This window comes from Rhodnius prolixus, unplaced genomic scaffold, assembly GCF_049639745.1.
Source record: "Rhodnius prolixus isolate KJV_2025 unplaced genomic scaffold, Rpr scaffold_4, whole genome shotgun sequence".
Taxonomy (NCBI): Eukaryota; Metazoa; Arthropoda; class Insecta; order Hemiptera; family Reduviidae; genus Rhodnius; species Rhodnius prolixus.
In genome coordinates this window covers 9,841,177-9,866,865 of record NW_027411614.1, presented here as the reverse complement: position 1 = coordinate 9,866,865, position 25,689 = coordinate 9,841,177, and the positions used below count along the sequence as shown (strand labels likewise).

The window sequence follows — 25,689 nt, the reverse complement described above, 5'->3', positions numbered from 1 at the left end:
ATTAATTATGTCTAAACAAAAAGGTACACTCCGATGAAAAGATAAAACAAAAAAGTTTCATTATTTAAGATTTTAGATTAATGAATTTCATGTTTAACTCCGGAGCTGAAAACTCTTCTATCGTTAGTTTTAACTCTTTTTTTTACTTTTACGGGATTAATAAAAGGCAGAAATTTTATATCTTCTTTGAGGAATTATTTAAATTAGACAAGCAAAATAGACCTTTTTCTCTGAACTTATTTTTTGGGAGAAAAATGTTGCTAATTCATTAAAGGAAGGTAATTAGGATTAACATTGAATCTCTCCACCCATGAATTTTTGCTGGAAGAAGTAACTGATATATTACCTAACTGTTATTGTGCAGCCCCAAAAAACAATTTTGAAAGCTGCAGTTAGTAAAAAGACCTGGCTCTTTCAGAATAACGAACCACTTCAAAATAGTGAGGTCGCTGCGAGGCTTTCAGCTCTTTTGCAAGATTAGTGATATTCAGGAGAGCAAATAAATGGACGAATAAGTTGGATTGAAGCAGGTGGTTTAAGCTAGCGGAGACTTGCCTATGCTTATGTGCTTGTTATTTAAAATCAAAGAGCACAACTTGAGTTTGCACATTCAGACAGATTTTAACGGAAAACTGTTTTTCTCTTAGATGAGTCTCGATCCTGCCTTCTAAACAAAGAATTGAAATATTTCTCTGTAATTTTTTTCACCCCCATGACCACTCTCCAAAGCATATCGGAAATGACATTATCCCCACTACGTAGGGTATTTTTTTTTTAAATCCTTCGAACTTTATTGTACTTTTATTCAGTGAAGTTGTGAAGTATGGCCAAACACACATTGTGTATCAGTGGTTGGATTAAATAGATTCTGCAAAGATTGGAAAAAAAGCTACCCACTGCTCCCTTATAGAAGGGGTCTATGTGCATTCACTTATTGTGAACCACCTATAATTGTCCTATTTGTCTGAAACTGAGAAGCTGGAGGCAGGCTACTGGAGTTCGTTCCTTCTCCGAAGAGTCGAACCCTGAGTCAAACTGGTTCTTTACAGTGCAGACATGATACGTGCAGAGTTAGTTTCTTATTAAATCTGACAGAACCAAAGCAGGCTTTCTTCTGCCAGATTGTTGCATGTTTTTATTTAATCTGCACTAAAAGGCCTAATAACCTCCGGCCTTGCTGGAGCAATACATTATAAGTTTAGGTGAGAAGCTGTTAATAAAATCAGTGGTAAGTCGATTCGGTACTTCGCATTCATGACGGAAGTTGTTGGTTTCGATCATTTTAACCTCGACGTTTAAAACTTTATGAAAATTTTCTCAGTTTTCATTACGAAGTGAATATTTTTTATAAAACATACACACAATCAAAGTGGCATATTATATTTAATACAGTAAAATAAACAAAATTCCGATTATAATGATACTTTATATTAATAAGGTTAACTTACTGACTAGATAAAGGCACGTAATTTTCAATAATAAAAAATTATAGAAACCAATTCATTTTAAAATGAAAACAGTTTCTTGAACTATTTACAAAGATTTACAACTTGATCCAGAGAAATGATCCATATTTTCTTGATCCGTGAAATGAGTGTGCTAAAAGCTGTCTATTAACTTTTGATGCTTAATCTTCGAGATGGTCAGAAACAAAGACATTTAATAATTAAACTGTACTATTTTTTTTTTTTTTTATTACAACCCATCAGATGTAATCTAAGTAACTAAAGATTGCATACCTTTCCAATAAATAAATAATAATAAATAATTAAAAAGAGAAGGAAATATTTTGAACAATGTACAGTTTTATAACAGAAAAAAATGAACATTTTTAAATAGTAATGCCGTAATTATTCTTGTGTTTAGTGGACAATTATCTAAATTAAAGTAATAGTCGTGCGTGGATGATTCTGGAACATAATATTTGTAGTATAATTACAAAATCAAAAAGCAAACACAATTTTATTTATTCAAGACTAAGGAACAATTATAATTAGCCTTGTCTCTATAATAAATCGGGCATTTGATAATTGATATAAAATGTTGGCTAAATAAGTTATTGATCTTTTTATTTGCCGCGGATCAAGTAATTTTGGTTTACTAATAGCAGATGTATAATATTATATAATATCTAACAATATAATTTTAATTGAATCCAAAATATTTAATAATGAATAAAGGTCATTCCGATTCCCAGTTTCCTGCTAAAGGCTTGAATAAGCACTACCTCTCTTTAAGATTTTTTAATAAAAAACAAATTATTCAATAATTTTCACCTACCTACAAAGAGGAAGTGGCCAATACCTTTGTACAGTCTGATATAAAAACATGTGAATGCCACTCCACCATGGATCCTCGTAGTTGCGGATTCCATAAGTAAATACTCACACACTTTCACAACAGAAGGCTCCATCCTTTTGTACAAACAATTCCACCAAAGAAGCCACAATAACTCTTTGGATTAGACGTTTTGGTAATCCCTGATAACACTTTTGTCTTAAGATTATCTATTTTCCCATTTTCATTTGAAAGGCCAGTTTGCTACAATAATGAGGCGACTTTGATTAGCTAAAATTATACATTTTGCACCAAGAGTAAAATAATCTGTCCATCATCCTTATAACGCTTTAATCATCGACCTGCTGGAAGGCCTAGGTTTGTTTTGCAAATAAAAAAAACTAGATTTGATTAATGTCATCTCCACTTTTAAAATGTGAGTCTCACTTTCTGTAGTGCAGGGGCATAAGTGTAATGTTCACTATTAAAAAAGATGTTGACAAAAAAGAGCATTTTCCAAAAAAGTGCTTCCCTGAGATCGACCTTCGATATGTCTTGAATTTAAAAATTAGAAATTTTGGATTAGAATTAGAAATCTAGACGTGAGGTGCATTTAATGAAATATAGTCGGTTAGACTTGATCTTGAGAACGGTTGGGATATAAATATTTAATGGGCGTTATTGAGCAAAATATTTTAATAGCGGACAAATTCTGAGCCTAATTATTAAAGAGTTAAATACTGTTGCACCGATAAACAATGCATGGGTTCTGTAACTGGTCTTCAGTCAGTATAATTTATTAGCGCTTAATTAATTAATTTATTTAAGGGTGAAACATTTGAGGTCATTGGCACCCAGCTGGAACTCCAACCCGGCACTAGCGCTTATTCAAATTTCTTGAGACAGAGAAGCATTGTTGAAGGTTTTTTTTTTTTTGTCGTCAAACCTTTAACTTGAACTGAACCGAAATGGCCTTGTAATTAATTAATAAGCCGTCGTTATGGTGGAAATCAAAAAATTACAGTAATTTCATCGCTAGATATCACTTTCTATGTTTACATATTAGAATCAAGCCTATAAGTTTCCACTTGGGCGTACATATCACGTATAGAATCTCTGGATGGTCTTTCTCTTGCGGTTACACCTCGGATATTGTTCATATTATTGTTATTGTTAGAATAAGCGGCCACAGTTTTAGAAATTGTATTGATTCCTCCATCATCATTATCGTTCATGTCACGAGCTTCTTCAGCTTCAATATCTTGCAGCATGGCTTCGTAATCACCATTTGGTAACGATTGTTCTGGTACTATTAGACCGTTAAGTTTTCTTAATCGGTCCACTTCATTTAAAATTAACTTATTGAATTCTTCTTGGACGTCTGGTAGATCAGTATCTCCGTCTACCTGCACCAAACAAGAATATAAGCGGTGGTAAATGATGTAGAAATGTGTAGATAGCTTTGGAAAGATAAAGAAATCAGATTTTAACTTTGTCTGGAGAATCTCTTTGACTTTATTAATATCAGAGCAATTCGGAAATGCAAGATATAGAAAGGAACAAAAATGTATGACTTGTTGCCTGCATTTCATTGTTTTTAATGTGTTTTAGCTACTCAGAAAGAAATAAGTGGGCGAAAAGATGAGTCGATGCAAAGCCAAAAAACATGAGGCTTCCATGGAATTTCTGAAATGTATTCCAAAGAAGAGTTTGCAATATTGTAAAATGGATTTTATTGGAGACAAAGACTAGTCTAATCCCGGTAGGAGTAAGAATGTAAGCCTTTTCTACAGGATTGTGAATTTCTTGCAGGCAAGAAATTATAGAAACATGCACACGCCTCAGACATGTGTACGCATCGAAAACGTAACAAGTGCACTACATGTTAATACTCACAGAAAAAGTACTAGCTCGTTAACTCATTCACAGTTACATATTCAAAAGATTTATTCTTAGTCTTATTTGGATTACCTGTAGTTGAGTTTCTAAAATCATGAGATCAATGTGTAAAGGAATGATATTTGTCTGGGAGACAATTTAGTTAATTGAAAGATTCCAAGAAGTAGTTAAGGAAAAGAATAATAGAATAAGGAATAGAAAGAGCTAGCAGAAATGCAGAATGATAAAATATTTAACAGTTTAGAAATTTACATTAACCTAACTTAAAAAGAGAGATAAATAGCTAAGCTAGGTAATTAAAGAACATTTTAAAAATAAAAGTAAATGACTGAACAGAATTAGACGGCAGAGTAACAATGCTAACTAGACAGCTAAACTAAAGTATGACTGAATTGAGGAAACTATACTAGCATCGTTCAAGAGAAGGCACCTCCTTTCGCTAAAACACTAATTTCCAAATCCTGAAAGATATGTTTAAATAAAAATAAAAATGTAATTATTTCATACTATTTGCAATCGATTTTCATTATCTAGTGTTTTCAGCATTGGTAAGGTTTCTTCTCTGAAGATTTCCAATCTTTTTCTGAACGCGGACACACTATCGTCCACTCGTCCACGTCCTAGTTGTAATTTACTGCAGTCCAACAGAACAACCATTGGCTGTTGTTTGAACTGAAAAAAATATATATATCTTCACTATTAATATCTTTATCAAGATTTTTATTATTTCTCTGTTCAATTCGCTGTTTTAATAAAACTTACTTTATCTTCAAAATCTTTGACTTGCTCCATGTCTCTGGGAAAGCCATCCATCAAAATGCCTTGGGCGTTCATGTTTGTAGTCATTTGAGTTTCAACTAGTTGCAATACAACGGCCTGAGCACAGATAAGTTAAGAGTTAATAATTAATCAATCAGTTAATTTAGTTTTTGATAAAAGAAAAGTAAAATTGTAACATTGTTTTTTGGCTGATCAATTATCGAAATAAAAAAAGTTCGAGTTCAACCAAAAGAAACCAGGAAGATTTGAAAACCGGTAGGCTAGGATGGTGAACATCCCTACTTGGAATGTCAAAACTCCGTCTACCTAAACGATTTTATTTAAGTTATTGTAAATAAATCTAAGTGTATCTTTATTAACCTAGGTGAGGTATGTTTTACTCAAAATATTCACATCAACAAGTTAATACTAATAGTACAGTTACGGTTATTCTATAAAAATGAATGTGTGATTCTTTAGATAAGATGAAATATGAATTCATTATAGATAAATCTTTTGAATTATGTTCTCTCGAGATAATCTGATGATTTGGTTAGTTCTATTGTGAACTGCTCTGTATTTTCAGTATATAAGAACCCAATTGTTAATAAATATAGTTATGTTAAAGACAGTAGTGAAGTAATCTATCATTCTTACTTTTAATGACCCACAAAGAACGATTAAATTTCATAATCTTTTTTATTTTTATTTTAGTGTAAAATTCATCGGTCATTCCAACAAGAGCTTAAAATATAAGCAAAAACTGTCTGAAAACCTTTCAAAAAATAAGGCAATACTAATCACAATGGTAACCAATTCTCCAAAGTCCAGCGATCTCACCTGTGGCACCAGATTGCCAGCGGCTATATGCGCCATAATAAGACCGGAATCTGCAGCCTGTCTAGGATCTGTAGGTTCTGAGGCAACTCTTAGTAATCTTCCCACGCTTAGATGAACCCATCCGCTTGCTTTTCTCACTACTTTTTGGCATAATGTCCACTTATTGCTACCAGGACCGCCTAATATAAAATTTAAACATAAGTTTTAAGTACAGTTTTTATTAATTGTTCTTTTAAAAAATTATTTCTTACCTATAATCCAAATAACTGGTGGATATCCTTTCGTGGGAGGTTTGTAGACTGAAGCTACCGTGGTAGGAGCATTTGCTACAATATTTCCATTGCTCACGTTTCCATTCTTCTTGGAGGATTCCTGGCTGCCAACAATTCTCATTACAGCTGTTCTGAAGTCTGCATAAACTTCTGAAGGATTTCGTTCTCCGTTCACCTGTACGATGTGAAAAACATTTTAACAAATAAAGTACAAGGTAGAATATTTCGAATTTTGGCAACTAACTTCATCATCAATCAATTTTGCTAGAAGAATCTTTTCCTCAACAATGATTTCTTTATAGTCAACAACTAGAAGTTGCTCAAAGTAAACATCACGATTTTTGAACCAGTTTTTAATCAGACCGAACTTCCAAAATCTTAGAGGATACATACATTATTCCAATATAAAGCTAGAATTTATTTGTGAAAACAAAGTAATTAATAAAAAATAATTACAAAATCGTTATAATTTTTTAGATTAAGTAACGAATTTACTAACTTATATTTACAATTATCGTTTGGAAAAACAAAAGAAATGTGATATGTAAATAGACAAACTCCGGGCGCCAGTAACCTCAGATGTTTATGCGCCTTACAAAAAAAAAAAAAGAAAATTAAAAAAATTACACTATAATACATTAGTTTTGAATTAGATAAATGTATATTTGAGGATATAGATTTTTGTTCATTTTTTGGTGAGTGATTCATTAATTTAAGGGGGAGAAAGATTTCTGCTAATTTCAGTCATCATTTTTATTTGACCTGAGGTCTAGGTCACCTAATGGGTGTACTTATTAACAATTATAAGCCCAGAAGACGATCTAGTCATGTTGAAAGCATGGAAAAAAATGAATAAAAACTATGAGGCTTATATTTAAGAAGAAAAATATTAAGCCATTTTCAAAAAAAAAAAAAAAAAGCTAAAATTACAGAATCTTTGATTGTAATACATTATTCCAAGGTTTTCATGAGTACTACTGCCCGACTGAAATTTGTGTATGTATTTATAATAAACTCTTTGACAACAGCTAGGTGGCGATCATAGGGTCGTAATAGAAACATGCAATACCACAATGAAAATAATGTTGAGTCAATAACAAAACACAAACAATAAAGAAAGTCACAATACTTGTGACTTTAGTTAATATTTCTTCCATTCGAATTATTTATTATGTTTGATTTTTTTGGGGGTTTATTTTATTTTTGCCAAAGCGAAGGACGATTTGCTCCACTTGGTTACTTATAATATTCTCTTTGAAATCAGCTGAACAACTAACCTTGCGTACTCTTGTTCTAGTTCGCCAAACATCAAATATTCTTTATAATGTTCTGATTCGCTTTAATTACTTATAGTAATGTTAATTTATGGTTTGCAATTATTCATTTTAATTTTGTTCTATTGTACAGAGATTGCGGAATTCAGTTTTTGTTGGAAATAATAATTTTTGAAAGTATCTTGATATTTGTTTTGCGAATGATGTGATTTGTCCCGTTCTTTGCATTATTACTTACTATATATGGATAGTGATATTACCGAGCTCTATTGAACGACTCAATTTGGGGCCTTTTTAATTTGGAATCTGAAGTGTAATTGATGAAGATTGAGTAGATCCTTTTTTTTTGTAGCCTTTTCTTTGCGTAGCGCAGAAGTGCAAAAAATAAGATCGAAGTGAATTGCGAATTGCAGCAGAAAAAAGAGGTTTCAGGAACGTCAGCTGCCCTGGGCCAGTAGATCAGAAGAGTTCTGGCTACGAGTGAGCCAAAAATAAAAAATTGTGAACCACTGATCTGGGAAGGAAATGACTTACAAACATGATAGGCAATTCACCAGTATTTCCAACAACAGATCAACAATTATTGAATTTGAGCTGAATTGACTGGCCAGTTTAATAAGTAAAATCACTTACTTATTAAGGCTTCTTCTTCTTCTTGATAATTAAGGTCTTCTTATTCTTATTTATTAAGACTTTCTTAATGTTTTATATAGTCTTAATTTATTTAATTTCATTAAAGGAATTTCGCCATAGAGAATGAAGAACTAGAGTACTCCCACACATACCTAACCATAATAACCCACATTAGGACCTTGGCATACTTTTACCGGATCTCCTCTGTTCGTCTAATAATCGATTAAACCTAGTGATCAGAGGGGAGGCTATCCGAGGGCCAAGGACCTAATCAAAAATTTATGGCTGACCCTATATAACTGAGCATTTTAGAGCGCGCTAAGAGCGTTTTATTATCATTTTTAAGAGCACTGGCTACCTTAGAAAAATTCATGCTTTTATTTTATCTAACTAATACTTTCTGCTCTCTGTTTTACTCTCTTATTTATAACAATAAATGAAGCGAAAATTTCAACTAAATTTTATTATTATAGGACATTGTATAGAATTTTTTGAACAATTCTTGAAACAATCAATTCTTTTTTAGTGAGTTTTCAAGTTACACGAAAAGTTTTCTACTTTCTCCAATTTGTTGCTATTGTCAGAGCCTTATGTGGCTGCAGGAGATCTCAAGAACATTAATCTGATTTATTTCTTTCTACGTGTCTCCTAAAATGGCTACAACAATGACGAAGTGAAAAGTGTAATTTTGTTTAGGGTGGTTCCATAACATGCTGCTGTAGCAAGCTAATATGTCTTTCACTAACTTGTATATGAGAACGGAGGAATTCCAACGAAAATAAACGCTTCAATCTGAGTTTTACTCGGTAGTGGTATGCGCATTAATCTGCAGTAACTGAAGTTTCTATTTATGGTTACTTACAGTTTGTGATGAAGCCACTTTAAATTACTTTTGAACCTCACCAAATAATTGTGATGAAAAGGATTCTTCATTTTGAATGCTGTACAACTATAAAAAAATGTAAACATTATGTGCAATAAAAATCAACAAAAACTGTTTACTTACCGCTATTAACATTCCACGTTGATCAAAATAGTCAGCCACTGGCATAACTTTTTTATAGAAATTATTTAATTCCATTTTGGCTAAACTTAATACAACATGTCCTAGTTTAGCGCCGTAGTCGATTTGTCGTTCAAGTACACGTTGTCTCCAAGCGATCAGCACTACTCCATTTACGATTTGTATCTGAAACAGAGTTAATTAAGTTAAAAATACATAAACTTTTACTTTTTTTGAACATATTGAAGACTTTCAACCTTTCTTCTCACTTCTTGTGGAATCTTGTGCTTTTTTCGTGTATTCCAGTCTCGTAAACGTATAATTATCACTAGCGTCTCAACAATGACACTTCAAAGGGGTTTGCAAAGAATGTTCATCTACGTTGATTAACCCCCCTGAATTAGCAGCATAATTACAAAAGACATACCTATTCATTCTCTAACCACAAAAAATACAATTTATCCAAGAAAGGATTTTTTGTTGCTACATCTCATCTCACTGCATCTCAGTAACACCATATGGAGCCAATTGAGGAGCTTGGTGCAAAAAGGAGTTATCTACATTTTTTCAGAAAATGTGTTTAGTGGCGCCCCCTATTGTATGTTCAATTCTACATCTTTTGGTGCATAAACGAGCCTTTATGCAGACTCGTTTATTCTTATTCTCTAACCTAGGTTAGATTTGGAGCGAAAATGAGTTTTCTACTTCAGATAACTTTCTTTTACATTACTTAAATTCTTTACATTCCTTGGAAAAAAATAATTTTTTATTAGGTTTATTTAATGATTATATTAGGTAGATATTATCATTTTTGTTTTTGACAAGCATAATAATATATCTAACATTCGCTTCGACAAGACACAAAATGCCACTTAAAAGCTCAAAAACAAGAAATCTGTTGACTAAAGTACTTAATATGCACTCGAAGTTTTACTGAAAATTATGGTTTGGTGCAAAAAAGAGTTAGCTGCAAAATAACTTTTGCTTATAGCAAGCTTAAAAAATACCCTAGACTAGAAAGTTCAAATTGAGCCCCAAATGACCCCATCACAATATATTAACTAATCCTTACAGCAGACACAACATGAGGAATACATCTTAAAGCATGTTTAGCTTTTTGTGCCTTCTAAAAATTTTTAAAAAACTGTAGATAACTCCTTTTTGCACAAAGCTCTTCAATTGTTTTATCTTCTATTTATTAAAACGAAGGTTTGTTCTTGACAAAGCAATATTTCCAAGTTTATGTTGTTTTACCTTCTTCATACCATATTAATACAATTAATAAAGTTTCTATTTTAATAAAAGATGATATTATGTCAAATAGCACCTTGCAGAGAGACTAGGAATTTACTGTATTCATTTCAGACGCCGAAGTTTGGTTTTCACCGATGATATTGTTCACTGAACAATAAAAGGAGGTTTTAGAATAAAAGATATTTTCAGTTTGAAAATTTCAAACATGAATATTTCTAAATTTTTGAGAGAAGCTCTAGACGGACTAGGAAGAGTTTTACAGCCTGCGAAACAGAAGTGCTGGGGCAAAATCGAAGTTCATTTACCGTAAAAAATTTCCAAGTATTCGCGAAGTAACTGTTTTGACATTAATAATAAATTAAGTTGAGAAAAGAACTGTTATTTTGAATGAACAATTAAAGCAATAAAACATAAACAAATTATTGAATAAATAAACTTGCGGAATGTGTGGGCGATATTTATTTGGCTTGGGGTCAGTTAAACGTTTCCTCATTATTTATTATTAATTCGGCCATGTCCAGATATCGGGGTGTGCTGTCCCAGGTCGTCCGCCCTTGGACTGAAAAACTATGGCATTTCTTTGCAAGATATTGTTGGTATTAATAACAAAAATACTTAATAATGTGTTAGCGCTTCATTTCCAGTTGTATATTATCAATTGATTATTGCAAAAAAAAAAAAGAAGCTTACAATTGAATTACAGTTGGAATAACCTAAATATTTGTTTACTACATCACAAAACTGTATCTACTACGAAAATGCTTTACTTTCTCATTTTGCTACAAAATTACGAACTAAGTTTTAGAGTGTTCATATACATACAAAACCAAACATAAACATACTTACCCACGCACTAAAATGTACACAACAAACATATTTCCTGAAATCTAGTTAAGGTGAGGTAAAGGTTTAAGGATAAAGATTGGCATTCAGAACCTTTTACAGTGAACTACTAGATAATGTTGTCTAGTTACGGACTACACTCTCTATCATCGGACAGTGAGCTGCAAGAGACTGCTAGGAAGAGAAGTTAACTGCTATGATGAAAGCCGTTAGTTCGTTACGTTTGCAACCTTTCACAGCAACCATCCTAGAAATTGGCGTGGCATCCTTAAAGATGGTCGCTTTACACTACGATGAGGATTTGAAAGAAGTATTGTAGTAGACATATTGCAGATCAGAGGGTTATAATGACTGTCTAGATTTGAGTGGAATTTTATGCAGCGAGGTTGGGCTATTTCAGAAACGAGAGGAATATTTAGATCAGAGAGTATTGTGAGATTGGGGACGTAGAAGAGAGCGTTAACTATTGGTCTTAGAATTTTAGACTGTAAGGTTTGAAGTCGGTTGATGTTCGATTTTTTGGCGCATCCGTAGAGTTGTATTCCGTACGTCCATATTGCGGCAAATAGGGATGTACATAATTTTCATTTGTTCATCAGGGTCAGTTTAGAACGTTTGTCGAGTAGTCACATTTTATACCTCAGATTGGGGTCAATTCGTTTGAGTCTCGTGTGGGGGTTCCATGTTAGTCGTTTGTCAAGATGTAGTCCGAGATATCGTACTTGGTTCGTAATTGGTATAGAAGCATTGTGGAAGGAGAGAGGAGGGAGAGTATTCTTATTTAGAGTGAATACTATGCATTTAGATTTTAATCCATTCACTTTGATTCTTCACTTTTGCTAGAGAAGATTTAGGTGTGATTGTAAACAATTGAAATATCTTTTTTCATTTTGAAGTTTTAGTTTAATTTTGGTAATTAGATTTAGTTTAGATCTGAAAGGAAGTGACCCCGAAGTGAATCCACCACGATTTAAAAGATCTATTGTGACTCCTTTACGACTTTATTTATTAAAATTGGTTTAAAAGGTAATGTTATACCATATGATTAATATTTTTTGTTAACTTTTATTAAGGCGCTTCAACATCTGTGGTCATTGGAGCGTTGGAGCATCAGAGCACTGCCGGCCTCAGAACAGTGTTCTCTGGTTACAGACAACACTGTCCATCACTGGATAGTGAGCTGTACGTGTATGAAGCTAAGAATAAAACAGAGCTCAAGGCCAGCAGCTAGATTAGAACCCGGGATCTCCGCGTGGGAATCCGGTGCCATATTATTATTACGTGTTGTTGCTTTGTTTAGTAATGAGTTAGCGTTAGTTTTATTTTTCATCATATTGTAACAGAAATTAGTTGTAGTTGTTTTAAAGTAGTTTTAAGTAAACCTTGACAAGCTAGTAAGATTTCTTTCCCTCCCAAAGTTGAAAAAATTGTTTAAGATTAAATAGTTTTAGTTTTGCATCATTAAAAATAATTTAATATACAGAATCGATAATTTTCCATGTACCATGAAGCAATTAATGAAAACCAAACAATTACTGTAGAAAAGAGATAAAGAGTAGAAGAAGCAAGGACAAATAATAAAACATGTGATATGATTTGTACGGTATCGGTTGTCATGGTGACCGGTCTAGTAAATTGTTGATCGTCCGATAAACGGTAATTTTCCGTGTCTGCGTTGAGGCGTGCGTACGTATGTTTCAGATGGACACATGGATGAGATAGATATATCGATCAGTTTTGTGGGAGAATTGGTCATCGTTCTTTCCTCTTTATATGCTACTCCTAATGCCCTAACTGACCTGTCCACAATCATAATGGACAGGTAACGTTGGCCGGTGTTTAGTTTGCTTCTTTCTGCACTTCTTATTATCACACTTTCCGACCTTGTCAAGGTTTTATTTTATTTCTTACTTTATTGTCCTTAAATGTTCTCTGTCAATATTCTGTACATATATGTATGTATATATACATATACGGCATTTGGTGCAACGGAGACTTCTTCTAACCAAGTATTGTAATACAAACAAATTTGTTCTTGACCTTCGCAACTGAACATCCTAAACCATAGGGTCTTTGCAGCGGCAGCCATTTCTGGGATTTTTGAAATCACAATTTCATGAGTAACATTCAACTCTAGCCAAAGTTTTCCAGCACAATATCTTATTTTTCGTAGCCTCATAACCAAAACCACAGTAAAATATTTCTACGAACTGTATTTTAAACAAGTTACCGCCAGCCTCAATTCAAAAATTGACATTTTTGGTTTGGACTTTATTTCAAGAGAAAACAAGGCATGTTTTACGTAAGATGCTAAATATTTGGAACACCAGAATCAGCCAACATGTCAATGCAGAATTCCAGCTGCCTAAAATGTGCATTAGAATCCGTTCACTAAACTCTGAATGTAACCGAAATAAAGCTTTTCGTACAACTAATTCTCATTTAATTCACTAAATAAAATACAAGGCTGTGGCCGAGAATCGAACCTTGTACCATAATATATCTCAGGTGTGGGCCTAGCCTCTAACTTCTTAGCTGTCGCATGGCCTAATAAAGTTAGTTACTTAATTAAACATAAGAAATTAAAATCATTGAGATTTCACATAGTAATTTAAAACTTTCAGTTGGTCTTCAAATTTATTTATATTCAAACCCTTATCATGGCTTACAATATAATGTATGCAGGTGTAGCTAAGTCAAAATATGTCCTAGCAAACTCAAGTGTATCTAAAAGTCCACTCAAATCAATACAAAACTCAAACACATCAACTGTGAATTTAGTAAAGTCTGGTCCTTTTCCTGCTTATGTTGTTACATATTGAATAAGGTTTTCTGCTAACAGTAATTGGGCAATGCTATCTGAGCAATGCTATGCAAAAATCAGCTATTTCCTGAAGTCTTTTTGAATTGTATGTCGCTATTTAGAGTGTCATCGTAAGTACAGTATAGTTTGAGATGATATGCAGCGACACGCAAAATAAATTCTAAAATCTTCTACCACCTTGAATAGATAGTTCATTTTCTCCACATATTGCTTGCTACTTTTATTACTTGCCACAAACAGAGTAAAGCCACATTCATGATCATATTTTTGAGTTTCAAATATTTTCCTTAAATATAATGATTCAAATATAAACGAAATTATTTGAAAGTTACCTTATTTGAATATTCTACAACATCTCTCATATTCCTTGGGTATCCAGACACAAGGAACGTTTTGGCGGCCGGCGCCATTTTCATTTCTAACATTAATACTTCTGTCACAGTTTTACTAGATAGTGTACTGAAATCTTTTATCTCTTCACCATCCCCAGGATCTGTAACAACAAGATGCGAATTTATAAATAATTGTAACGAAACTAAATGAAACAGATTTTTTGTTTTAATTATTTTAGTTCTACTTATTTATGTGTACCTTTTAAAATAATATTTTTAAGATACAAGGAGGAGATATATTTTTGAAGTCATCGTCCACTAAATTTGTATTTTGAAACTATCGATCTCAAGAAAGTTCATATTACATAGAACCCACGGGGTCGGTATGAACCATTTGGGAGCTGTTATTCTAGACAATGACGACGATCTGTACTTACGTCTTACATACTTAAGACTAAAATTCTAAGTTGTATTGAGTTGCAAGAACATGCAAGATAGAGGCAACCAATCTACAGACGCAGGGGGAAAAAAAAGAACTAAAAACACACTCAATTGGAAGTTAATTATCATTTATTCTTAAAAATTGTTGTCTATTGATCATGATGTGGGCTAAACAAAAAACATTGATTGTATAAAAAACTTCTTTAAGGAATAGAAGTTTTGAGTCCCATACTTAAAACTTTCATATTCTATATCATAGAATAATACTTAATCCTACTTAAATTTGAATCCCTTCGATCACTGTTCAGTAAAAAGAAGAATGAAGTTATATGTTAAATGTTTGAATGCATTTAATCAGAAATTCAAACCGCTAGACAAGAGCAGGTCATTAGATTTTTTCAAAGACGAAATCAGACTTGAATTAAAAGCATAATTTTCCTTCGAGAAGGTGATCTCGACGTTTCCCAACAACAGACCAAGTTTGATGGATAACTCTCGATAGTTAGTCTTTAGTTTGTAGCCATGGCCAAATGGATAATTTATCTTTACAGCTTGTGCACGGTACAGACACAATAATTTGGATAAAAATGATCACATTAGACTCGACCTTAACCCTAAATCCTCTCAATACCACTTTTTGTTTTGCTAACTTAGGACGTTCGTAGTGGAAGCAATAATAAAGGATGATAGATGAAGTGAGAATAGCATAACTAGGCAGAAAATAGGCCGCCATATTATCAGCATGACTTATTACACTAATCAATTTTAACAAGAGCAAAACTGAAAAGCAATTCTATGCTAATTAGAGAAGAGATATAAAGTGTTCACTTGTGTATAGATTCTAAAAGAATCGATGGTTTTAGTAAAGTGCGTGGTAAATGTATCAATCTATTCAATAATGATTATCACTCTCGTATCATTTAATAAATAGCCTAGATAGATTAATAAATTGAACTTCGTCTGAACGAGCACATCCTTTACATTTTTATTTTTTGTAGTTTAAGGCACGTCAATACATGAGGTCTCTCAGACACCGTCTTTCTCCGTTCAGTGAGCTATAAAAAGTGAGCTGGAAGAGATAATCTGAAAAGAAAATTTCAAAGGTCGGCAGCTGAATTCGAACACGAGATTTTTGCATGGGAATCCAGTGTGTTAACCACTGACCTAATCCCAATAAATGGTACATATCGGTACATAAAGAGTAATACCTACATACTTATTATAAATATCATTATATACTCATACTTAGTATTTTTTTTTTTTTTTTTTAATAAAATGGTCGATAATTTGACATTGACTCTGTACTGACAGCAGTGGACTGATGTATTCACTTTGAACATAAATACTTTTGTACTTCTGCCCGCACCGACCCAACTCATTTGTTTTCTGCTACGTCATAAAGGTTTTTTTTTAACCTTTGATGATCGATTTTTTTTTTTCTTCATTTTCAACAATTTCCTAAAATGTATTCACAATAGTGTTTAATAATGCGCTGTACAAAGATTATTCACATTACCGACAATGGTTAATGATTGTAATAATTACTGGACTTAAACATAAGCCTGAGGAATTCCTAAAACGAATCACTATTTCCAGCTTCCGTTACTTCCTTTCAAAGTTGATCTGGATGCGTCTTCCTATTGTGACAATTAAGATTAACGCCTATAAGATACTGAGGAATTTGTTTGTAAGCCCTGAATCCTTAGTGCTTGGCTCAAATATACCAGTCCTGATTCCCAGTGGAAGGCTCGATTCAACCTTTTACAATGCAATCGCAATTTTCTTAATATCAGTAAGGTGTACTTAATACTAGTAAGGTTATAATTTTGCTAACTGCAAACTAGAATTGTTCCATATTTCAGTTTGCTTTTCTTGACCTTTTCTTTTCTGTGTCCTCCGAAAGAAACATTTTTAATCTCTCTATCCATGAGAATCTTCAGAGCCGGAGGGATAACGATTTCCCGATTCATCCAACCTAGATATTCTGAGATGGCTTCCTTTTCTCACAATAACAATGTGGTGAAGTGTAGATTATAGCCTATTTCAATCATGATAGTGGCATAGGTCCATCATCATGCATGAACCAGCTAGATATTGTACTCCTTCAAAGGTTTTTTTTTTTTTTTAGGATACAGCTGTATTACAGCAAACAACCATCTCACATACATCTCAATAGACTCAGTATACATGAGATGTAGCCTCCAAGATCAATCCTGCCCATAATTCGAATACCATCTCACAATACAATTGCTAAAATCAATAAACATGCGTAGCTACGACGGTTAAAAAATCAAAGAAACCTTAATTATTGGAAACTCGTACAAGCATTGTACGTATAATACATACTACGTACCTTAGTATTACTATAATACTATTTTATACAACATTTAAAGCTTTTTTGGGAGGAAAAAATCTGATTTTCAAGCGCAGTAGTTTTCTCCCTTAGTTAGTTTAATTATATTCAATAATAATTTTTCTAATGGCGAATTTGAAATGTTTAATTTTCATTAGGCCATTTTATTTTTATTATATTTTTCTGTCTTTTTTTATAGGACCTTGAAGTATTGAATATTGATTAAATTTATTAACTGCATAAGTTCTCGCTGATATATTATTTATAAAAGTTCTAGTTGAACGTTTAGAAAAGAGACGCAGAAGAAAACGACTTAAACAATTTATTCTCAATTGAAGGTGACCTCATTTCAGGAGGTAATCGCTCAAATAAGTTAAATATTTCACAAGAAAGATGTCTTCGAAATTGTGAAAAATTTATTAATGCAGATGGCTGCATTATTTCTATTCTATTGTTATTTTACTCTGTAATCCGCAGTAGCGAAGTCCTGGCGGCTCTGAGGAATGCTTCTGTACCTTGAACTTTTGGCTAGAGAGGTACGTTACTTAGGACACAAGGCAAAGGAAGTAACCACCCTCAAGCAGCCACGCCAGAAGAAAACTAACTGGAGATAAAAGGGGAGATTCCCCTCTGGAACTACAAGCAGTTAGCACAATAAGTCTCTTTCGGTTGAGATATCTTAGGCACAAAGATCACTTCACATTACCTTGAACCACGATATACACAACAACATTCTATCAGAACGTTCATTTGCCCAAGAGTTAAGCAGCCTAATCTTGCCTTTACAACTTCACTGTATTCGAAACATCAAGTAACAATAACCCTTACTGGCAACATAACCTCTATTCTCTTCAATACATAGAAGGAAACACTCACCAACGGTGTACTGCTGCAACAGATCAGTCATGTTGATGTGCGTGATGCCTCGTTTCTCTTGCATCAGCGTGTCGCAGTGTGTCACCTTACCACTTCCTGGGCCACCTGCAATTAGTTCATTTTATCAGGAAACAGTTCATCTCTAAATAAAAAATCCAACGTTTTATTGATTCTATTATTATATTTCTATTCTACATTAGCTTATTGAATCAACTAATGATGTTAATTCTTTAATCAAAGTGTACATTTTACGTACACATCATTTGCTTTAAGTTAAAATTAAGATTAATAATACATCATTGTGAACAAGAAGAGTGAACACTGTCATGACCGGATGTGAAATACCTCATCGAAAGGGTGAATTTAATTAAACGCTAATCAAATATAAATTATATCTAAAATAAAAACTATTCTGGATTAAAAAGAAGTTGACTAATCTAGAAGGCAGTTTTCTTTAAGAGCATATGAAGCGACTGAAATGAAAGTGAATAATCTATAGATGAAGAAGACCAAGTAGGCGGCTGATTTTAAGCAGAAGCTCCCGGATGAAGGCACAGATAAGCGAAAAATGTGAATTCTCTCCCTGAAGAAGTGATCTGACAACATCCCTAGAAGAACTACAGGAAATACAGGGTTGGTTTAGACTTTCAAACACGAATTTCTTTGTGTAAAGAACGATTTTACTTCCTTACTCAGAATTACTTGTGCCACTGAGTCATGGAGGCACAGGCTTTCTGGTCAACTCTTACGCCAAAGATTCACTTCCTTACTGTGAATGACAATAAATTTTCGTTTAATTTTCAGATTTCTTTTTCTGTTTTTTTTTTGTTTTCTGCCTTTCTTTATCTAAATTTATCATATAAATGGAACCCACGCACAATTTGACTAACTCGTATTTAGTTTACATGGATTTATTTTGAACATTTAAGTCTACTTGTTAGTGATAGATTGTAGATCCATAATAGAAAACAGAATACGTACCAAGTACAAAAACCACTGGCACTTTAGGCGCTTCAAATTTAACCATACCAGAATTCTGTGAAGGAAACTTCCCTTCAGGTGGCGTCCTTGAATACCGGAAATTAGCGGTATTGTTGCCAATCCAACCGTCAGCACTTCTACTGTCTTCAAACTCGTCGGGTACATTCTGATCTCGCTCTGCAATCATTAGAAAGAAAAAAAAGAGATGTTATTTGATGCCAAACTAAGTTTATTTCAAACGTTTTAGATGTAATAAATGTGGCATTTAGGCAGGTTGTTTATTGATTTCCTGTTGGTGTTAATAACGATGAGTGCACCCTATCTAATAATTACAGTTAATTTCGTAACATTTAGGTTGGACAAGTTCCGAACAACTGGAAGCTAGCAATTACGGCTAACCTGTTTCTGTTGGAAGAACACATGATACATCCAAATTTTACGGGCTGTTTGTGAAGATAATAATTGTAAAAAAAAAAAAAAACGCATGAAATTGTACACCGTCAAAGTAGTTTTTAAAAATTTTATTGGCATCAAGGTCACAAAATGTCTGAACTCGCCATCAATATTTCTAAATATGGCTGACTCTTGAACACATTTATCACAGAAGTATCTTGTGAATCAAGAGTGGTTTCTGGGCAAACTGTTTTAATATCAGGTAATTACTATCTGTAGCTAGGCGCCTCGATTGCCGAGGCTAGAACCGCAAAACCTTTGTATAATAACTGTTTATAATAACTGGAATTATCTTTGCTAAAGGCTGTGCATAATCAGATAGCTATGTTACATAAATAAAACAATACTATTACGCAATGATTTCCAACATACTAGTCAGCCGGCGTAGAGCGTCCAATTCTTCGTCAATGTGAAGAGTACTGATCGCCTCCATGACTACAAACAAACTAAAAACTACTTGTACACCCAACTGGACTGACAATAAGACTGGTAAGTTGATAGCACTACTCCTTAATGGCCTATCTACTTTTGGACATGCACTCTGACAATTACTACTAAATTACCATAAAACTACTCTACAACTTCCTTGGACTAGAAAACTTCTTTCCTAATAATGAAATAACAAAATACTGAGAAATATATTGAGTATTCAGCCAATAACGTCACCTCTCTGTTCATCCAAATACTTAGACATGTCTTAATTGAATATAGGATCATTCCCGCATGAATTAATCTTTTAATTCGAAGATGTAAAACCCTTAAAAAAAAGGCTGTAGAAGTGAAAGAAGGTTTAAGGCACTTGTAAAAATACTTTGTTAAAGAAAAAAAAGGGAAATGCAATCCCAAAAACGGAAAATTGATCTGGGGAAGTGGCATTTCCGGTTAGATCAGCGGTTCTCAACCTGTGAATCGCGACCCCGGCGGGGGTCGAACGACCAAAACACAGGGGTCGCCTAAAACCATCGGAAAATACATATTTCCTGATGGCTTCAGTCGCTGAGAAGCCACGCTACCGTCTGCAGCAGAGCTATTCAGCTGGAACGCACGCCGCTGTGGCCGTTAATGTTATTTATTGGAATTAGTAATAAATGTTTCTCAATATATAATTAAATATTGTTTTTGTGATTAATCACTATGTTTGATTTGTAGCAATGAGAATACATAATGCATATCAGGTATTTACATTCCGAATCATAACTGTAGCAAAATTACAGTTATGATGTAGCCACCAAAATTATTTTTTGGTTTGGGGACACCGCATCATGAGGAACTGTATTGCGGGGTCACGGCATTAGAAAGGTTGAGAACCACTGGGTTAGATGAATCTGTCTTACTGCGTTCCAAGATGGCTCTGAATTTCTATTGTCGGATACTGTTACTGATATTAATCCTACATTGGGTTCCTTTTACTGAAGTAAGCTCTACAATTGAATCTTGTCAATAATTAGTGAACTCTTCTAGTCTGACCAATTGTTCTATTCTTTGACACTCAGTGCGAAAATATGTCCAATATTTTTCATTTAACTTCTATAAATCAATAACTTAATAATTATAGAATTCAAGGTGATCCTTTAATCTGTGTACCATCTATGGCTTGTTAAACATAGAGACTCTAAACTGAAAAATTAATCAAAATGACTTTTTTTTTAAATGAGAATTGTTACTAGTGACAAATGAGCAAATCGGTTTGTAATAACAGTTTTTATAGCCGTTTAGACTGTCTTGTAATATAAGAACTGAACTTTTTGCTTCTCTAAAAAGTTGTTTTTATTGACTAAGAGAAAGTGGTACGTTCATATAGGGCTAGATAAATTATTAAAAGATAATTTCGTATTGGAAGGCAAAGTTTTGACCGATAATAAGGCCATTCACCACATTATTGAACCTAATTTTATACATATTTTGGTTTATCAGGTATCGACAAATTCGATTATATGTTACTAGGAGTGTTCTAGAGAAAAAGGTTTTCATTTAAAAAAAAAAAATTAAATCTGTATTTTTTAAAGAGGGAAATATAAACACAGCCATCCCTTCCTTTGAAGGGCTGTAGGATTGCATTCCTTCAGCTTTGCCTTCTGGGATAAATTTATAATGAAAAATAAATTCCCTCGTACTTCCAAAATACACTAAAAAACGGCTAAATTATATTACGGGCCTGACCTCTATCTATCCAGAGGTTACTGGTTTATGCCAGTAGATCTACTTTTTATCTCAATTGATAGAACTACCTCTCATTAAATTTTCGAAATAGCTTTTGACCAATTACTGAGTTTGGACTTTAATGTTGAATCACTCATAAGAGCTTCATACAATTGTAAAGAAACGGTTTTTCGAACAGTGGGACTCCCTCAGTTCAAGATGATAGGGTACTGCAAACTGCACAAGTCCTTGAAGCTCCTATTCTTCTACCCAATTTGGTGAATCCGTTAAAAAATTTTGAAAACAACATTGAACATATCAATCTTGCGGCTTCACTTCTCCATCTACTTCTACAAAAGCTTACTTTCGCTTTGGCCGGAGTACTTTTAAATGTTTTGGAATATCTAAAACATTGAATACCTACCACTGCCTAGTGGTAACAAGGGATAAAATAAGACAAAGTAATCACAATTTAAGTTATTTAAAGAATACTTTATCAAAAGAAAACTAGAAGATAAACAGTACGTACAACAACTAATTTTTAGTAAATAAACAGAATTTAGAATCATTATTCAAAATAATAGAAGTGAAAACAACAATTTTTTTCACTTTTCCCACTAAATATAAACATTGTTTACAACGATACAATCGAAAATTGTATTTATTATTTTCTTAATGATATATTTTCGAAAGGAAATTAAAAAGATAAAAGAACGTTAGTCGGTCTAAAACATCAGAACTAGTCATTTATTAATCATTACTTCTGGTAGGTCAGGGAGATGAATATTTTATGTACAAATAAAGTATAAACATACTCCGCACTGAAAGTCTGAACTTGGGCACTCTTTTTTCCAAATCTTTCTCCATCATATTTTCTTCTTCTTCTTTCCAGACAGGCTTCACGACCAACTACCACATAAGGTGTCGTGGACGGAGGCGACTAGCAAAACATACTTTACTGTAAATTTCTTTTTATAAACCATTAAATAAAATCCAAGGCGTAGACCGAGAATCGGACCCAGTACCACAATACTTCTTATCTTTTCGGGTCTCACCTCAAATTCCTCTAAAGACTAGCAGCAGAATTCGAACCAGGGATCTCCGCATCCCTGTTGATGATTCGATAAACACACGGCCAACCCTAGAGGATATAGGTTTTCAACAATTCGGGTCGGAGGCTTCATTAGATTCAGCAAATGAATCGACATTTTAGAACCTTACTACGCGCTGAGAGGAACATGCGAAATATAAATGTAAGAAAAAAAGGTCTAATTGTTTCATCACCAACGTTATTTTCAAAACCAGAGAGATTGTCCTTTCAAAACCAAACTGCGACATTAGATAATCTCTTCTTTCGAATATTTCCTTCCTTTTACCCAATTTTATATTCTCAGATTCTGCCTCCACCCAGAAGCTTCCTTCCAAATGGCGTTCGGTTTTAAGTTGAACAGTAGAATGATACTAGAGAACAGTTTCTTTTAAAAGTTAAATTAGGGGCCATAGTTTCTACAAATATATAACATTAGAAGAACGCCCTCCACAAATTGTCTTTTGATTTAGCTATTGAAAACGAGCTTTAAAAACTCTCAAAATTTGGATTCTGTAGATTGATTCTGGACTTGTTCTGGTATCCTTGTGAGTCAGCTAATTTTTAAGATATTAAATCATCATTATTACATTTTTTTTTAAGAAAGCAAACTTTTACGTAATTCGACTGGAAAAAGTTAAATTAAGTCGAAAGGGAATATATCATCATAGATCGTTCTCGTCCTTTACAAAAATGCTACAGTGATTAACTAGTTTAGAGAGTATAGCAGGTTCCGGCCGGGCATAAAGTGACTTTGATGGGACTTCCGTATTAAAGTCACGCGAATTAAAGAGAAGAGCTGCCATTTTAATACTAAATAACAGATAACAGCAGACTAATGCCCCGTTAATGCCTCACTACTTTTATCTTAGTAATCCTTTGATTTTGCTTGTAGAAAATAGAAATGGCTTGAGAATTGAATTTTTTGAACTAACATTCTGATAGCAGTCAAAATACATATCTGGATAGGTTACGTGGGCAGTTAGAATGTTCGTTATTGTTCCCGAATCGGTTACCGATGAGACTTTCCAAGGTTCCGTCCTTTAATTGCAACAGACGTATGTAATTCATTTGTTAAATCGCGAAAGGTTTTGCCCGGATATAAATCTTTAAAAAAATTTAAAAATCTTGGACTTCTTTTAAGCGTAACGAATATTACAGACTTAGATGCAAAGTCACCACCAATTTGTATATCAGTCCATAGCACTCTTTCTTTGAGGAAAAAATGTAATAATTTACCGAAGTCTAAAACTAAAATGATTTAATTCGAAACCAAAGACAGTATCAACAATCTATCAGATACCTGAAGGATGGTTTTCAGCATTCAATAAAGGCAATTATTTCGAGCATTAATAAAAAATATTATAACAATTATTATTATTGAAAAAATATCACTCGCATAAAAGTGATTCATTCCGAAAACGAGCAGTTTCTGAAAGGTTCAGCAAGAGCAACAACTACAGAATTAGAAAATAGCAACAATAAAATTGATAAAATAGAACTAAATAAGTGAAAAACAAATTACCAGTGTCTAAACATATGCCCATGTTTGTCCTCAGCACATTAGTTTCAACCTATATCCAGCCACATTTCTGTTTATGTTTACAATGGTGAGTAACAGAACTCCAAACTCTGATACACTAGCAATCACAAGTTTCCAAAGCTGCCCGCCAACTGACAAACATTGGCAACTGGAAACCACAACACTGTCTCAGCCCGCCCGCGCCGAAACTCGTTCCAACTTCTGCGCAAACTCATCCACATTCTACATCTATAAACATAAATTTTAAAAAGAGTACACTTTGATTACTTTGAAACAAGAATTTTTATTGAAAACTTAATCAAAAAAATATGCGCCACGGTTCAATAAATATAATTAATTTATCAATAAAGTATTCAGTCGTTGCTGTAGCATGTAGCACTCGTAATGTGTACATATTTGGAGCGAAGAGCTACTAATTTATATAAATTAATTATTTTATTTATAATAATAACATTTATAGGCACTAATCATCAAATCTAGTGTGAGACGGAAGTTAGAGTCAAAGTCTCCACTGACAGATTGAAAGGATAAATGGAAAAAAGTGATATCTAGTACGCGCACCTAACCACATTTTCAAACGAAAGATCTCTTCAAGCAAAACAATAAAGAAAATAGTTCAATTAATAAATGAATTTATTTGAGTTATGGGTTCATCAATAGAAGGAATTGTAATGATTTTTTTCTATCCCAATTACTAATTCATCGGAAGCGTGATACGTTTTGAGCAAATATTGAAGGGAGTCAATTTTACAATCCTAGAATTCTGCCTGGTCAACAAAACTCCAACGGATCAATCGCCAAATCGTCATAATAATTGGTTAATAATTCTTCTGTCTTTCTCATTTATGATAATAGCTAGACTTCCTATAAAATTAATGAACAGTATTTATAAAGAACGTTTACTCTTTATGTGAGATGCTAAGATAGCAGATAGGTGAGAAGGAAGAACCGCAAAGAACGAAATTATGGCTGCAGACTTGTTGATGGGGGTTAGGGTTAGAATTAGAAACGGGACGGAACCTACGCCCAAAGGCACCGCAGCCAGAAGACGCTTATTGTGCAGCCCCCTTTTGGATAGTAGTCGAACTCTTCCCCTACTAAAGAGATTGAGGACTTTCCCAACTAGTTCTTTTTGCGCAACTATCTCCTTTGGACTCAAGATTCCAAAGGTTTCATAACGCAACCACTCGATTGCGACACAATTGATGGGGGTTAACCGATATAAAAAAAGTATACTCAAAACCGCAACCCTTATTCTTCCCAGCAACACTTATATCCCGAATGTCCTTATTCGCCATACGGTGTACACGACGTTGTGACAAAATATTTTAAAAAAGCTTGTTACTTCAAAATCAGGCAGTATGGCGAATCCTTCAACGTAAATAGATAAACCATAAAATAAAAAGACTAATCAAAGAATGTAATAATTTAATATCTTTTGATTGGTTCGTCATAAAATAGGTTAATAGGATTTTACTTCGGTTAGTCCAGGGCTTCTTAAGCAATTTATGTAATCGATGATACCATTTAATTGATTACTTAGCCATACTGTTTGTATAAACATTAGCAAGGCCTTTAATTTCTCCTGTCCTTGCCCCTTATGTGA

General features: G+C 33.5%; 1 protein-coding gene across 1 annotated transcript; it reads right to left on the bottom strand.

Moving 5' to 3' along the window:
* Nucleotides 1-474: 474 nt before the first annotated feature.
* LOC141456011 (adenylate kinase isoenzyme 5) lies at nucleotides 475-24,302 on the bottom strand. The gene is made up of 10 exons (XM_074131573.1): nucleotides 24,066-24,302; nucleotides 18,862-19,038; nucleotides 17,881-17,985; nucleotides 14,211-14,371; nucleotides 8,961-9,143; nucleotides 6,027-6,222; nucleotides 5,776-5,954; nucleotides 4,939-5,052; nucleotides 4,684-4,848; nucleotides 475-3,683 (listed from the first exon to the last, which is right to left on the bottom strand). Exons 1-10 carry the CDS (start codon nucleotides 24,085-24,087, stop codon nucleotides 3,333-3,335), a joined length of 1,653 nt encoding a protein of 550 aa, XP_073987674.1. The 5' UTR covers nucleotides 24,088-24,302; the 3' UTR covers nucleotides 475-3,332.
* Between the last annotated feature and the right edge of the window lie 1,387 nt (nucleotides 24,303-25,689).

Bases quoted from the DNA above. Each gene is read 5' to 3' on its own strand.
- LOC141456011 (XM_074131573.1), bottom strand. From the start codon at position 24,087: ATGGGCATATGTTTAGACACTG. The intron at 19,039-24,065 runs GTAATTTGTTTT...TAATGATTGCAG, and splicing joins GGGCATATGTTTAGACACTG to AGCGAGATCAGAATGTACCC. The intron at 5,053-5,775 runs GTGAGATCGCTG...ATCTGTGCTCAG, and splicing joins CTGGCAATCTGGTGCCACAG to GCCGTTGTATTGCAACTAGT.